This window comes from Pithys albifrons, chromosome 4, assembly GCF_047495875.1.
Source record: "Pithys albifrons albifrons isolate INPA30051 chromosome 4, PitAlb_v1, whole genome shotgun sequence".
Lineage (NCBI taxonomy): Eukaryota > Metazoa > Chordata > Aves > Passeriformes > Thamnophilidae > Pithys > Pithys albifrons.
The window spans coordinates 7,843,799-7,860,287 of NC_092461.1; the positions used below are offsets into that span (position 1 = coordinate 7,843,799).

General features: G+C 42.2%; 1 protein-coding gene across 2 annotated transcripts in view; it reads left to right on the forward strand.

Annotated features, from left to right (window-relative positions):
- Positions 1-16,489, forward strand: part of SLC22A23 (solute carrier family 22 member 23) — a 112,889-nt gene that overhangs the window by 15,620 nt on the left and 80,780 nt on the right. For both annotated transcript variants that reach the window (XM_071553326.1, XM_071553327.1), the window contains exons 2-3: positions 2,569-2,672; positions 7,924-8,078. In XM_071553326.1, the coding sequence (XP_071409427.1) occupies positions 2,569-2,672; positions 7,924-8,078 (259 nt within the window). The remainder of the gene's footprint in view (positions 1-2,568; positions 2,673-7,923; positions 8,079-16,489) is intronic.

The following is a 16,489-nucleotide window of genomic DNA, read 5'->3' on the forward strand; positions in this document are numbered from 1 at the left end:
CCTATCTACAAGTTTGGAGGGTTTTGCAGAGGGAGAGATTTTGGGAGAGTCAGGGGCTACCTGGTGTGCCAGCACCCACACTGGGCTGCCCATGTGGGCTTGGGGGATCAGCTCCGGTTTCTGCCAGCCTGCAGAGCGAGTGCTTAGCCGAGGGCAAGGAAGGGCCAGATGCAGGGTTTGCAAGGAAATATGTGTTTTATTTTCAGAGCAGCTGCGGAGTTGGACAATAGCCTTCAAAACAAACAAACAAAGGATGACTTGCAGATAAGTTATCGAGAGGAGTGGGTGTATTTTGGGCACCACTGAAGGACAAGCTGATAGACTGACTTTTCTTCTGCTTTTGAGCTCTTACTCTGTGTGCCAGAGGGGTTTGACATCTGTTGTCCTGGCCTGAAATTTCACAACAGGAGATTGTGGCCTTTCCAACCTTGAGCCTTTACTTATGTATAATCTGGTACTGCACATTGTCTTCCAGGGGCTTGTGTGAGGGCTGCCTATCTTTGGCTAGCAAGAGTAAGCTGTGAAAATGGAAAGACACCAGGATATCACCTTTTTCTTTCTGCACTTGGAGGACACTACTGTTTTCTGACATCAATAAATTTAAAAATTAATGGTTGAATTTTAAAATGTGTGCTTGTATAAATATGACTAATTTTAATAAAATTAATTTGCCCTCCACAAGCAAAAATGATTCTCAGTTTTGAGCAGCATATACACCTTCTAGATTGTCAAAATGAACCTGGAGCATTTTCAAGCCTGCCTGCAGCTCAGATATATCTCCTGAATTTTTTTTTTTTGTTTGCAGCTTGTCTGGACAGATATTTTTGTCTGTTAGCTGGAGATTGGTTCTAGAATTGCAAGTATTAGTAATTGCATTTTCTCCACTTGCTTCTGAACTGAAAATTCAGGGGGTTTGGAGATCGATTCTTGCTGCCTTGCTGAGCTGTTTGCTGTAAATAATTCATAGCTATTTGGTGGAAAAATCCTTACTCATACTACTTGCTTATGGTTCTTCAGTGCCTTCAGTCTGTAGGGTGGAAGATCAGACATGTATGTCCCAACTTGTATGGATCAGTGCAGTGGGGAACTCAAAAATACATTTAACTTTAACAAAAAGCCTGAGCCTGAAAGCTGGCACGTTTCTTTTGGCCACTAGATTGCTATACCTCTTGGTGACATGGTATATTGTAATGAGGGCATTTGTGATGTTGAACCAGAGGACTGAGTCTTGCCTTATTTCTGGAAGGGCTGTGCCTCATGGAAATGCTTGAATGTGCAGAGCACCTAATTGAATTCTTTTGAGGGAAGGTTTTTGGGGTTTTTTTGAAGTTGCATCTAACTTTTAAAAATAAAATGCATACTTCTACTTTGTGTTTTTGGCTATGAAACTTCAGTTACTGGTGTCAGGAGGGCTGCTACTATTACATTACACACAAACAGCCATTTATTCTGCAAAGTTTCAATTCTGGAGTGGCTGACTCTCCAAAGTTAGCTGTACTTATTTGTCATGAAATGGGTATGGCTCCCATTGCCATCAATATTTGAGCGCTTCACAAACCACAAACAAATATACCTTCCTACATTTATTCAAGGGTATAATAGTAACTATCCACTCTTTACACATAAGAGATCAAGTTACATGTCTGAGGGCAGTGAGAATGTTGGGCTAAAGCCAGGAATGCAGTCTGGTTCTTCTGGTTTCCTCTGTCTCAGAGGAAAATGTCTTGGAGTTTAGGGAAGCACCACTAGAAACCTTGCTATTCCTGTCTTTCTCATGGGAATGAGGCAATGCCCTAAAGACAAATTGTTTGAAATGGTCCATTTCCCCTTCCTTTGGACAGAAAGGGTAATTTCAGTATCAGGCATAGCTTTATTGTGGAGGTTCAGAACCTGTCTGGTCTCTGAGCAGTGAAATGTCACTGTTGGGGTTGCTGTCCCAAGAAGTTGCATGGCTGTGCCGGGATCTCCAGCTGCTCTGTCTGGCTCCAAGCCAGGACTTGTCCTGACAAGCTGTGCCTTTATTTAGTCTTCATCCCCTTTCCACCACCTGGGGAAATCAAGATTCTTCTCTGAAAGCAAAAGCATCATCTTGACACTGTGAGAGCCTGAAGTTAATGGCCATCAGGGGTCTGTGGGAAAGCAGCTGTTTTTCCCCATGTTTCTAAGCAGCCCTGAGGAGATCAGCTGGAGCCCTTGCTCTTAAATTGTCGGGCTTGCGGCTGGTGGGCTTTGTGGGGCTCTGCTAATGGTGTCTGGGGCTGTGACAATGTGAGGCTTCAGCTACAGCAGCACTGCCAGTGTCTGATGGAGATATCGCCTTAGGCTAAACTCCTGTGGCCTGAAGAGGGGGACACTTAAGTGTTGGATATTGTCATCTTACAATTAAAAATGTGATAAAACTCACTGAAGTAAATGAGTCTTTCATTTGCTTCTTGGGGGTCTTGAGAGGGGAAGCTTTCCTCTGCCTTGTGCTAGGACTGATGTCTGGAAGAAGCACTGTACCAGCATTAGTATATTTAAAAACATTTGAGAAACTAATTTATTTATCTGTCTCTTTTTTTCTTTCAGTGGGATCTTGTTTGTGATTCTGCCTGGAAAGTCCACATTGCTAAATTTTCCCTACTTGTAGGATTAATCTTCGGCCACTTAATAACAGGATGTATAGCTGACTGGTAAGTGAAAAATCTTTTAATGCAATGTAACTATAAATAAATAACAGTACCAAATATTGTGTTGATTGTTTATTACTTTATATTCATGAAGAACCTTTGCATAATGATTTCTTAGGCTCTGAAAAAACCATGATGGACAAACAGTTTAAAACTGGGTTAATTGTTTGAACCTGAGTAATTTATATCAAGGTAAATAACACAAACTGTTCTCTATTTGACTTAGTTATTTCCCACTGACACAACTTATTACAGCTGTAATGCTAGCACAGAATTGACTATTTTCTAATTATATGAGTGAAGCCTTTAGTTTAGGGTATTTAGAAATAGGGACAAAAGAAATTGGAAGCGGCATTGATTTCACTGAATACATGACTAATGTAATGTCAACCTTGTGCTTACACAGTATCTTTCCATGAGCTGGAGGCTGGTTTTTTGCCAACCTTTCCATTGTTCTTCTTTTCAAGTTCTTGTTAAGCAAACATTTTGATATAGTGTTAAGGATTTGCTGACTTATGTTGTGCTAGTATTGGGGCATTAAACTTAAGAGTAGATGGCAATTCCTTAAGGAATGTGATAGTTAAAACATTATTGGATACCCCAGTTATGCTGAGAGTTCAGCTTTTATGGACTTGTAGTGCAGAAGAGGGGGAAAAAATTAAAGGGATGACTCAAGTGATTTCAGTGGAAACTTGCAGCATCTGAAACAATAGCTCTATGGTGCTATTCCAGTCATTTCAGGGCTTCCAGCACAGTTGCCAATGTTGGTATGTTAAATGGCCTCAAGTTAACTCTTTTGCCATTCACTAAAACAGGAAAGGAAGAAGAGTTGCCTATTAGAGGAATCTTATAAAGCCCCAGCAACTCACCAGTCAGTTGGGAGAGAAAAGGCCCCCTGCAGCTGTCAAGTAATTTGGATCAGGCATTCCTAGTGAAGTTGCATCTTAATTCTTGAATAGTCACTGAAAGTTTTTAGGCAAGCAAGGAATCGGGACTTTTCAGTGAAGTAGGGAATATGCATGAAATACAGTTGAATTTGATTAAAATACCACAGTAAAACTGGGCTCTAAGAACTCATAGAAAGTATAGAGGGGAAATGAATGAGGGACATTGCTTGGCCGACCTAAAAAGGAACCAGTGTGGAGAAAGCAGACTTATTACCAAGTTAGGAAAGTGCTGCTATAATTGACAAATAAGCCACAAATAAGTGAACAACTTGTTGCCTAAGGCACTGGCTTGGAGAGAGAATTGCAGTAAGCAGATTTAATAGCTCTCTGCCTCCAAAAGGAGCATCCTGTGCTTCCATCCTTTTCTGTCCCCAGTGTGTACTTTGTGCTGCCACATGCATTTGTTGGACCCCTCTGCAAGCTGCTTAGCTGAGCTAATGCAGCATAAAATTACTCTGATTTTAAAATATCTAGAAATGTCTGTTGAGTTGAGGAGAATCTGGTTTCCAGCTGTGGTGCAAAGGAGAAAAAGTATAACTTGATGCCTGGAGGAATGGTGACCCCTTCGTGGATGACCAGAATGGACATGGTTTGCTGCCACCAAAGCTGGTCCTCATGCTTCTGTTTATTCCCCATTGCCAGCTGACCCAGCAGGGCTCCTGTGCTGGATAGTCTGTTTGTCATTTAGCAGTAGCACTTGGGGTTCTTAAAAGAAGACCTAAATGGAATTTGCTTTGCTATTTAATCACAGCTTGAATTTCTGCTAAGGTGGAGAGTTGTGTGGAGCAGGGATTGTACCTGTAGAAAGAGAAAAATTAAGTAAAAACAAACAAACAAAAAAAATTATGTCAGTCCCAAGCAAGAGCAGGGGAGATTGAACAAAGGATAACAAGTGCTAGAAAATTTCAAAATCTGTTTTCATTTCACCTATATACCACTCTTCAGTTTAGATAATTAGAAGATGCTTTGGGAGTTTTCTAGCATTAGGGCTTTGCTTTTCCTTTTTGAAAGAAGCTTTTAAAGCTGTACAAGGCAAGGGTGTAGGGTGTATTAAGGCAATTTGCTGAGTAAACTGACTGCTCTATGTTGAAAATACAGTAGGTGTGCACACTGGGATAGCTCCCTGTGGAAAGTCTATGGGAGGAAGGTCTGTAAACATGCCCAGCTGTGTGAAGACTGTGTCCAACGTCTGAATAAGTTACTTGTTCTACAGGCAGAGTGCTGTGGCAGTTTTGCCAGCTCTAGGCTGAGGTTTGTGTGGAAGGCTTCCTTTTGGAGCAGCTGGGCTTGGTGTTCATGTAGCATTAAGACAGCAAGTCAGTGCCTCTCATTGTCCTGCACTGCCCCTGCTTTGCACCTGCTCTGATGTTTTTGAAGGCTCTGTGTCAGTTCAAGTCCCAAAACCAAGATAAAACCTGCAAAGAATCTCACGGGAAGAGCAATTTGATCAGCTGCAAGAGCAAGGCACATGGTAGGAGCATGGCAAGAACAGGTCTTGGCCCCAGACCATTTGCTCTTCCCCTATGGTGCAACTCCGATGTCAGGAATATCTTTTTGTTGTATTTGCTTATCACACTGTGTGGGTTGCAGATTCTTCAAAAGCCTGGGGTTGCTTGTATCCCTAGTTATTTACCTGTGCAGACAGCATTTAGCATTTGATCTAGATAATAGCATGCAGTGTAGGCTGAGGCTTCTGTGCTACAGAGATCTCTCTCTGGAACAGTTTGGATGGCAGCAGATAACATCCTGGGGCTGTTTTACCAGGGAAATTGTGTATGGTTTAATTTCTCACAAGCATTTCAATGTACTGTTAGACAGATAATTCTGTCTGCATATAAAAGGCTTTTTTTTATGCTCTAAGACACCATCCTGTCAAAACACTGCTGGATCACCAAATATATGGCTGGTAGCTGCCCTGAAGCTTTGTTTTTTGAGAAGTTTGCTGCATGCTTTGGTGAAGAACACTAGTTTCATGTTTGTGAGGAGATGCCTCTTAACAGAGGGCTTATCTGGCCTCAGCTGGCTTTCACAGACTCAGGAGACTCTTGGATTTTCTGATTTTTTCATTATCAGCAACCATTCCTTTGCATAACTTGTATAATGGTAGAAGAAATTGTGTCCTAATGAGGGATAACCTCGAGTACAAAGATGGGAGGAAGGGAAGAAGGGAACTCAAGTATGCTAAGCATGAGGTCTTTTTCAATCAACGTCAGGGAATGGCAGGTCAGGCTTGTGATGAGAATTAAGTTCCTAATTCTGAGGGTTTGCATAATGCCTTTCATCTGCAAAACACTTCCACAAATGCTAATTGATATGAATTACAGCTTGGCATAACGAAAATGGGGCTGCAAAAGTCTGTGCAGATTGCTGATAACAAAACGTTCATTGCCTTTCTTTCTGTATTCAGGGTTTTATGTGAGGTTCTTCCCTTCCCTGCCCAAGTGCTTTGTGTTCTCTCAGTAAAAAATCCGAAGCACACACAGCAGTAACTGCCCTGGTGTCCAGCATGTCCCCAGTGCATTGCACATCACCAATCCAGCGATGTTGTGTTCCCACTCTCTGCTCAGCAGCAGCTCATCTTCTGGTGGGCTGGGCTTGTGCACTAATGGAGAGCAGCCTGTTCTGACCATGCTGTCTTTGGTTTGCATTTTGGTTCTATTTTAAAAACTTTGAATGGCTAATGCCAACAAGTTAAGTCTTTGAGGTGCCCCATAGATGGTGTTACAGCTGAAAATAATAATAAATCTGTTTTCAGGCAAGGAGTCATCACATCTTGCTTTCTTAGGTCTGACTTTGAAAAAGTCTGGTGCACACTTCCAGTTTCCAAAAGTGTAAAAAATTATAATGATGTCTCCTTTTCAGCCCTTCACTCCCCATTTTATTGATCTTGTCCTTTTTAAGTAACACAAACCCCAAAGTTCTAATTGTGAATGCATATATTTATAATGTATTTTTACAACTTTTGGTAACAATCTGCTGAAATAATTGGATAGAAATGCTACAGTATGTGAAGCTGGACTAAGCTATGAGGTTTAAATGCTCTTTACTGTGCTGACATTCAACCTGATGGCTGGCTTGCACCTGACAGACTGCTTTGAATGGGTCTGCAAAAGCTGCCTACGAAAAGCAAGTTCATGTATTCTTTGTGGAAATGGCATATGGAGCTGACTAAAAGGGATCCTCAGTTCCAGTGGAAAACTTGTGGGAGTTGACAAGTTGAAACATTTTGGAAATCTCCACATAATGATCCAATTCTTGCTTAAAAATAGCTATGTGCTCCGGTGCTTCATATCATTCTCCTTGCACAGGAAGAGGGGGGAGAAGGGGGAATTATAAACACTAAACATATGAGTAAGAGATGTAAAAATCTCATGTTCCTTAGACATAAAAGAGCCAAACTCTGGAGCAACTGCCCCCACATTCAGTGGCAGCATAACTCTTCCTCCTTGACAGCACTGCACCAGCTCATGCAATTACAGGTTGCAGCTGCAAAGGAGGGATGCAAGTCTTCATGCCCCTGTTGCCTGGAAGTATTTTTGAAGTGGTTTATTCCTCACCTTCCAGTCAGGCTAGTTATGTGGGTCTCTGCAGGTCTCTCATATGAGGTAGAGGGACTTGGAGCTCACAGTTTTCCTGTGAGTGTTACTATCAGCTCTCTAAGGCTCAGTGAAGTGACCTGAGCACTGTTTTGTGCTTGGTCCATGTTTGATAGGCTCGCCCTCAGCAAAGAGACCTAGAAAAGTAGTTTTTTGAGCTAGTTGCTCTTGCAGATGAGGCTGAAAAGCACAAGTCTGTTGGGAAGAAGAGGCCTCTGCCACTGATAATGTACTATGCCATATAGTATATAATACCATATACTCTCCTATGCTACTACAGAAAGCTCTGAAGAGCTGTTTTTCATCTCCAAGGAATTTATTTATGGCTTTATGGTAGTTCCTAGATGTTTCCTTGTTTCTATTTGGTGTTTTGAAAATGCTGGTTAAATCAAGCGGTAATACAATGTGCTGTCTCTGCTGAATCCCATTTGAAATGAACTTGTCAATGCAAACTGGCCAAAAAAAACTCAAACAACCCAAAAAAAAACCCAAACAACCCAAAAAATCCCCCAAAAAACTCTCCCCCCCCCCAAAAAAAAACCCCAAACCCCACCAACAAAACCAAACAAGGAGGAGAATGGAAGAAGCATTAAAAACGGGTTACAATGTTTGGAATGGATTGTATGACTTGTTCTCCACTTTGCCAGTTTTAATGATCTGGAGTTATGTCCATCCTGACTTTTAACACTGTTTCTCCATACTTATTTCTAGGGTTGGTCGACGGCCTGTACTGCTCTTCTCTGTTGTATTCATTTTGATATTTGGACTGACTGTGGCACTCTCAGTGAATGTGACCATGTTCAGCACACTCAGGTTTTTTGAAGGATTTTGCCTGGCTGGAATAGTCCTCTCCCTGTATGCACTGCGTGAGTATACCTTCATCACCCATGCAAATGTGACTTTATCCAGTGTGTGTTTTGCTGTTCTCTGGCTTCCCACATTTTTTCAAACAGATCTAACCAGGATTAGATGGGCTGAAAAAGCTTTAACCTGAGTTTTGGTAAAGAGGTAGGGATTTTGCAGCTTTCTCTTTAGGTTGGTACAGAGCAGTTTGTGAAGCTGTCTCAAAGCTCATTTTAAAAGAGCTATAAGGTGGTTTGGGTTTACTTGTTGTCATTTAAACCTAGAAGTTATCTGTGTCATAATGTGCAAGGGAAGTAGATTTTACCTTGCACTGTTGAGCTCAGTAGGAGACTTGCCACTTTTGCTGTCTCTAGCAGTAGGTTTTCTGGCACTTTTTCAGCACTTCCTCTGTTATTTGCAGCAAGATCTCCTGTGTCCTTGCCTCAGGATTGTAAAGTTACAGCAAAACATACATGGGAAGTGCCTGAAGTTCTTTTATCAATTTTTTGTTGTTGTTTCTGTCTGTTTCATGAGGCGAAAAAAATCTCTGAGAGAAACTTGAGGGAAAGCTTGTAAGAAATATCTACATGTTGATATCTGGGGAGATTAGTACACTTGCTGCCAAAACATCTGGAAACCTCTTTCCAAGGCCTTGCCTTTGAAAAAATACATACATGATACCACCAGCCTAATCTGTGTCCCTTGGATATGTTCCAGAGATCATCTTCTGCTTCCTTGGCTGTTTGTAATTAAATAGGTAGTACCACCACACCAACCAAGGAAAACACAAAATTTCCTCCTCTTTATTATGGCTCTGTGAAAGTATTATCTAATTATATCCTGGAAGTTGCTGTACAGAAAGTTGCTTTTACATTTTTATTTACTTCCTTTTGTAGATGGTATTTAACCCATCAAGATTTAGCACAATATTCTTACTTTGCATGGAGTATTTTGTAGTATTAAGTTCCATGGGGTTTGTTTCAGTTTTGGGCTGTGCCAAGGGAAAAGAGGCCTGGCTGCAGGAGTCAGGAATTTGTTTTGTATTGCACTTCTTTGTTAGACCTGATATGGTGCCCAAGATAGACTTTTTTTTTTTTTGCCTTCTTGCCTTTGGTCATATAATCTCTAGTAAGAAATTTTCATGTACATCTAAAACTACCACTGAAGACATTACACTTTTATAGGGAAGTAGTTTAACCTGTGTGGTTACCATGGAAAGGGGCTTCAGCCATTACCAGTATGACATTCAACTGGATAATAGGCTTGTTGGACTTCACAGTGCTGTGCAACATGTTTATTCTTCTTGGTTGGTGGGGTTTTTTTAAGACAGTCATTGTAACTTAAGATTTTCATGGGGAAATGCCAACTGAGTAAAATTTTCATTATGGACCTTTTTATGATCAGAGTGGAAGAATGTGTTACCTTGAACCAGACAGTAGCTTGGCAGTCAAGATTTTCATTCAGGAAATGGTGTATTCTAGTTACTGCATGCTCTCCTTGGTCAAGGGTAATGATTTGAGTCTGATATTTTGTGGCCCCACTTCCCCTATAATTCAGTTTGTTATAACCACTGCTGTCTGGATAGACAATGCATAAATAGAGCTAATAGGTGTTAGGAGAGATCTGTGTGAAATTAGCTGCAGGCTGAACATCGACACACTTCTGTGAAAGAGAAAATGTGAAAGGTGCAGCACCTGCACCTCTGATAAGTTTTCTGACCTTCTGTCTCAGAAGACAAGGAGAGTGGGTTTTTACTGTATTACAAACCTCCATTTACACAAAGAAAATACCAAAGTTGTCACCTTGGTGTAGAGCAATGGAAAATAAGTAATCCCTAAAATTGTAAGAGAATGGGAGTCATAGGTTTGGTGGTGGTTTTGGTTTTAGTTCTAGTTCTCGTAATCTATTAGGCTTCCTCTTCATCTAGGTTTGCTATCTCTTTGGAGACCATAGCATGCTGTTGCACTCCTGTGTAGAGTAATCTTATGATTCATAGCCCCTTTCCCTTAATGGCCTCGATTTCTTCCCCTGAATGTTTGTTGCCCCTGAATTCCCGGCTGGCTGCCCTGAACAGAACAATAGAAAGTGGAAAGTTTGACCTGCTAGTTGCGGTCATTAGCCAAAGTTTCCAAAGCTACTGTGCAGAACCAAACTATAGGCTTGCACAGCCTGCAAAGGTAATTATTGTGCCACTGGGATCCTTTTAGACTGTGTTGAGCTTGCTAGTTGAGCTTGGATTTATGGCCCGCCTAAGGGAAATTGTAAATAACAGGTCTGGATGCTTTGGGAGTGGGAAGAGCACCAAAGTGCTGTGTTAAAAAAACACAGAGCTGCCAAGGTTGAGTTGCCTTCACCATTCACACTCCTCTTCATACCCTGTTTTCCTACCTGTCTGCCCTAAGGCACTAAGAGAGCCCAGGAATGAGCCCTGCCTTCGGTGGAGGGACAGCACAGAGCCCGAGCTGCCTGTGCTCCTCTGCAGGTTTTCCTCAGTGATGTAGGGTGAGCTCTCTTCCTGTGGCCTCCAAGTACAGCCTCTTGCATGGAGCAGCTTGGGGCTTGTATAAAGAAATCACTTTTCTACATTGATTTATTAAACTGAAATGTTTTCCTGCAGCTGTTGCAGTTTTGTTGGAAAAGGTGTTTTGGGTTAAATTTTTAGTGAAGCTGCATCAAGAGACAGGCTTTGTGCAGTTGAATTTGCTTGCTGTGAAGGAGGGAAACAGAGGAGCAATGAACCTGGGGCCTTCTCCTGGGTGCTGTGGGTCCTTGCATCATCTAGGAGAATGAAAGGCAGCAAATCCTTTTCCACTGAACAACCAAGCACAGCTTTGAAAGGCTTTTGTTTCAGGCTGATGTGGAATATGAGGAGCTTCTGTCTTCCAGAAGTGGTTTCCTGCCTGGTACCAGTCTCCAGTGGGTTTCTGTGTTCCTAGCACACATCTTGTGTGGTGAGGCACCAGCAATGTCCTCAGGAGGATAAAGTGGTTCCCAATATGCCACAGTGAGCAGCAGTCATCTGATGCACAGAGCTAGAGCTGCCTGTTCTAATATGCTGGTTTTGCCCTCTGCTATGTTCGCTGAGCAGAGTTCTGCAGAAATGGGCCCTTCCCTTGTTGGAGGAGGGTGATGGGACCAGCACAAAATCTCCTGGAGAGAGAAGGGTGAAGGGGTGCTAAGGACCACTGGCCACAGTGGTTAGGAGGGGATGTATGGCGTGCCCAGCAGTTCAATGTAGAGGAGAGTGTACACTGGGGAGCTGGAGGAGGACAGGAGTTTTTAAGAGAAAACAAAGGTAAAGTGTTTTTTTTTGAAGATGGCTTTTGTTCTTGGGGTTTGTTGCTGTGTGCACACCAGAGAGGAAGGATGGGCATTCTGTACCTCCCAGCTCAGCACCATAACCTACAGACCAGCTGAAGAAGAGGAGTTTGAATTTAGCCATTGGGGTGGAAAGCCCTATGTCAGTTCTGAGAAGAGTTTTCCACTGGATAGGCTGAGAGGGAGGGGAAGAGCTGAGGGAGCCCTGAGCAGGGCCTCATGTGCCTGATAATGCCTCTGCTGCTGCTGCCTGCAGACTCATGCAGTAGGTGGGGTGTGCCACTCTTACTGCAAATAGCTCTGCTTGCTGATTGCAACTCATGTGGGACAAAGTACACTCAACAAATGTGAAAGTCATGGGAGAAAGCAAATCTGATTATTTTGAGTGTGGGGAGAGTGTTGTTTCTGGGTCACTTTAGTCTCACTGGGTCACTGCCTTGGCCCTGACGGCCTTTTCCTGTGTGCCTCTGGAGAAGGGCAGATAGTGCAGCTGACTCATCACAGATCCCTTCCTTAGGGCTCACTGGCATGAGCCTCTCATGCCTGAGGGCAGGAGTTTCTCCCCCTTCAGTCACCCCCTCCACTCTCACTTGCTGCTGCCCAAGTCAGGCTGGACCCAACATGTTCCTGAGCTCTCTGCCAGGAAAGCCACCCATTGTCCCTCTGGAGAAGACCAAGTGTGCTGTTGTCGGTGGGATATACTCTCTGATCTTGTCCCTTCTTCCTTTGGGAGATCTTCTGCTAGGCACAGTGCCTCTTGTCCTGCCTAAGTGTGGGGAACAAAGCAGGGTTGTGGGCTCACACCAGGCAGGAATGAAGGGAAGAAAGGGTTCCCTTCCAGCTGTTGACATCCTCTGCTGTATCTGTCTCCTTGCCGGTGTCCCTGCTTTTGTCACTTTCTGGAGTCGAAGCCAGCATGATGGTATTAATTAAACTATTTAAGGGGGAGGAGAGGAGAGGAAGAGATGCATTTTTCTGGCAAATGCTCCTGGCAGGTTTAAAGAGCCTCCCATTAAAGTGCTGTGTGCTATCACTAATGACTGTACCTGAGCTCAGACAGCCAAGCCATGATGTGGATTTGCACACAATTGCAGACTGTTCAGCAGTTTCATGGGTGACTGAGCCACAGATTATGCTGCAAAATTAGAAAGTCTATACTTGAATGAGCCAGTAAATAAGCTCTGGAAATAACTTTGCTGGAGAGGAGATGACATCTCCGGTTGGAGCGAGGAAGCAGGGGTGTCCCTCCAATGCACAGTAGCAGAATGAGTGGGCATGTTGCTTCTCTTTCACTGTTTGGAGAAAAAAAGGTAGAAACGCTGTTGAAAATCATAGATTGTGTTTCAAAAACCTGGAGCAAAGGCTTTCAGGCTGGTTTAGATGTCCAGCTGTGATGTGTCTTTCTCATTTATAGCCAGGTCAGTCTAACCTGTTACTCCTGTAAATTACACAGGCAATGATCTGAGAGGCTGAACGTGGCTTCTTAAGATGTTTTTTTCTTTACATTTATCCTGGAAAGCTAGAACAGTGTGCTAGAAAGTTTGCTCCAGGTTGAAGAATGAGCAGATGCCAAAATAGAGCATGGAAGCCTCTTGGTGTTGGGCTGTAGTGATGTCAGATTTGTAAAATAATTTTACTTCTAGTCAGATGTTAATATAAAGGGTGAGATTCATATCTTTTTTCCCTTTCCTTTTTCTCCTCTCCCTCACAGGAGTGTATAGGCTCTGAGAGCCTGAAGGATTCCATGTTTATAATTGATTTTCTTCACAGTTTTCCTCTCCTAACTCTTCAGTAGCAAGCATGGCAAGTCAGGTGAAGCACTGGAAAACACAGGCTCTGAAGCTGTTCTGTGTAATCTGAACTGGCTCAATAAATAGCTCTGCAAAGCATTTCCAAATCGGAGGATGTGGAAAACATCTGACTCCTTTCCAGTGCATTGACATGTGAATTAGCTCTGCAGCAAAATCAGTTCTCTCCACTGACAGGTCTGATAAGATCAAGGTTGTTAAGCCACCTACCTTCTGTTTATGTAACCAGCCTTCCCTTCTCTGAGTCACTTTATGGTGGGAGTGATCACAGAAGGATCCACTAAATGAAAAATCTTAACTGGCTCACCTTAAAGTGACCATTAATTGTTAAGTGATATAGAATCACTTTGTTTAAAGAGTAGCCATGGACTGTTCCAACATTGAGAGGGGATGCGAGTTTCTGGAAACAGCACCACCACATTTTGGATAGCTTTGTGTGAGAACTGTTGAAAAAAAATAAAATATTATGCAATGGGAACTCTCCAGTCGCTCAAAGAAAAGTGCTATGCATGCATTTTATCAAATTGCCTGGGGGCTCAATTTATGCACGAGTGGAAAAGGTTATTGGAATTACAGTACTCTCCTTATAAATCTTCCTTACTCACATTGCTTTCCTCACTGCAATCAAATTGCAGCTCGTATGATCTGTCCACCTCTTCCTCCTCAGTACTTCCTCTGAATTTCCTTCCCTTTTCAAGGGACACAGTGTCTGCCATCAGGGCATGGGCTCTCATCCTTACTTTAACCCTACAAATTGTACTGTGGAGCAGAGGTGCCCCTTGAAGCATTGCTAACATATTGCCCTGAATCTTGGCAAAACTGTACCATTTGAGGCAGCCCATTTGAAGCTGATTTATACAAAGTTTTAAAGTATGCTAAAGGAGAGTAAAGGAGACTTTTTCTGAAGCTCCTTGGGAACTTAAAAGATGTTTGGTTAATACAGGAATTGCAGGAGAATCCAATTTTAATCAGTTTTTCCATTTCAGTTGCTGAAATTCTTGTGTGTTGTCAATGTGACAAAGAGCCCAAGAAAATAATTTTATTTGAGGTACTTTTTATTCAACTGGTCAATTGGGAATGCAATTAAGATGGAACACTGCAGTTGTTACACTTGTGATGATGACAATCAGATGAGATTAGAGTACACTCGCAATTTCTCCTGCTCAGAACACAACTTGCATTTTTATCATTTGAAGTGTCTGTCTTTTAATTGTTCCAGACCTGCTCCAGCAGTTTGGATATGCTCAGTATACAAAATCTTACCTTCTGTCATGCAACTACTTGTAACTGTAACTGTTCAGGATTGTAATTACATTTTAATGGATTTTTTTAATTGGATTTTTTTCCTTTTTTAAATCTGAGCATTGTCAAATAGACATGCTCATCCCTATTGCATGGCTAAAAGCTCACTGCTACTGAGAGGAAATTGAGGTGTTTTTCTCTTACCCTTCCAAATTTCTTAGCTGCTCTTACAACCAATGGCTTCAGACTGTAAGGGAGTGTTTAAGATTGGTAGTTAAATCCAGAAAGCTGCCTTTCATTTGCAACTGTTTGACTCAGTTAAAGTGGTGTGTAAGAGTAAATTGTAAAGTGTCTATTCCCCCTGCTGCTTTTGTTTGTTTTGTGTTGGTTTTTTTTTCCTATGGTAAGACAGCTGCTAGATGGCTTTTCCTTGCAATGTAGATCCAAGGGTCTTGGAGGGTTGCTGATAGAAGCTTCACATAACACATGTGCATGCACCCGTGCCACTGCCAGGGTGTGGGTGGTCTGTGTCTTGCAGTTCCCCTCAGCTGTGCAGCAGTGCAGGGCCCCTGCCAGCCTCCCTCGGGAGAGTGGCTCTCAGTAGTAGTGCCAGGGAACACTCTGGGCAGGAGGAGGGTACTCCACCACAGGTGTTGGATCTGCTCCTTCTCACCAGCAAGTTAAAGCCTTTCCACAATGCCCTACCAATGCCTGAGCTTCAGCTCCTCTGCTTATTCTGGCTGAGAATTGATCATGTACTTTGCAATTGCATGGGTTTGTTGGAGCATCACTGGGGTATGCCTGATCCCATGTCAGGTTTATTGTTAATCCCATATCTTCATGATGTGAAAGGTATTTTGTGGCTTTTTTTCCCCTCTGAGAAATTCAAGTGGTTTAGAGACAGTGATGTGGACATCTGTCAGTTGTGATTCTTTAATTTTTTTATTTTCTCCTAGCAGGAAACTGAATTTATTACGGAGAGCATCAGAGAGAAGTCGTACATACAAAACCTATTGTGCTATGACTGTTGCCTTACTGAGTTTTACCTACCCTGTTTTTTATCTGTGTCCCTGCACTTGGCAGAACTTGGAAACAGGATGGGGTAGTGTTGGAAATGAGATGGGCAGCAACATTCTCAGGAATTTCCCTTAACACAGACAGCATACAGGACTGGATTTTTTTTTCTCCCAAATTCTTTCAGTGAGGGCACAGGCATATGCACATTTTTCTTGTGTGCATGTGTCAACTTTCTGCTGCAAAAGGAAGCACGCACGGGTTCATAAATCACCTAGGAATGAATAGTGCTTTGCTTCCCTTTCCTGCCTATCCCTACAGGTACCTCATCAGGAAAATGTAAACCAAGTTATGGCAACAGGATGTGCATAGAGGAAGAGCCACAGGGATGAGGAAGGTACATTTAGAAGTTATCTGTAGTGACTTTGAATATTCAAGTCTGACAACAAATGTCAGCACACAGATTCACATAAATATTTATGTGTCTTTCAAGAGGAACTATAATTTAACAAGGCTAGCCAAATTTCCATCCCCAGTCACGCAAACATGACTCCTATTTTCTCTCTTACAAATAACACAACCCTGTGGGATTTTTACTAGTTCAAGTTAATTAAATTTCACTCAAAGCATGCAATTTTCAGGCAGTGCTCATGGCAGTAATTCTACAAGTGTGTATTATTTAGTTGGACACAATAAAAAGTTCACTTTTGTTTTAATTCTTTGTTTGATTTGTTGGCAGTCTGCAGAGGTTAATCATAGGGACTATACAAGTGCTCACATCACTCATTTTTCTTCTTTTTTTTTAAAGAAAACTTCAAGAAGTTGCATTATGAATGAATTTGTTTATAAGTCATATACTGCAATTACTGATGGACCGAGAAGTTTGAGCTATGTTTTTGTCTTTTGAGAACATCTGGTCCCTTCTTAAATGACTTGGTCATACACTTAGGTAGTTTTTAGAGATAAGTTGAGACCCAAGTGCTTGATATTGTCTTGGAAACTTGTTTGTTCACATTCTCTGAATTCTGGTTATGGTATGAATTGTAAGAGAA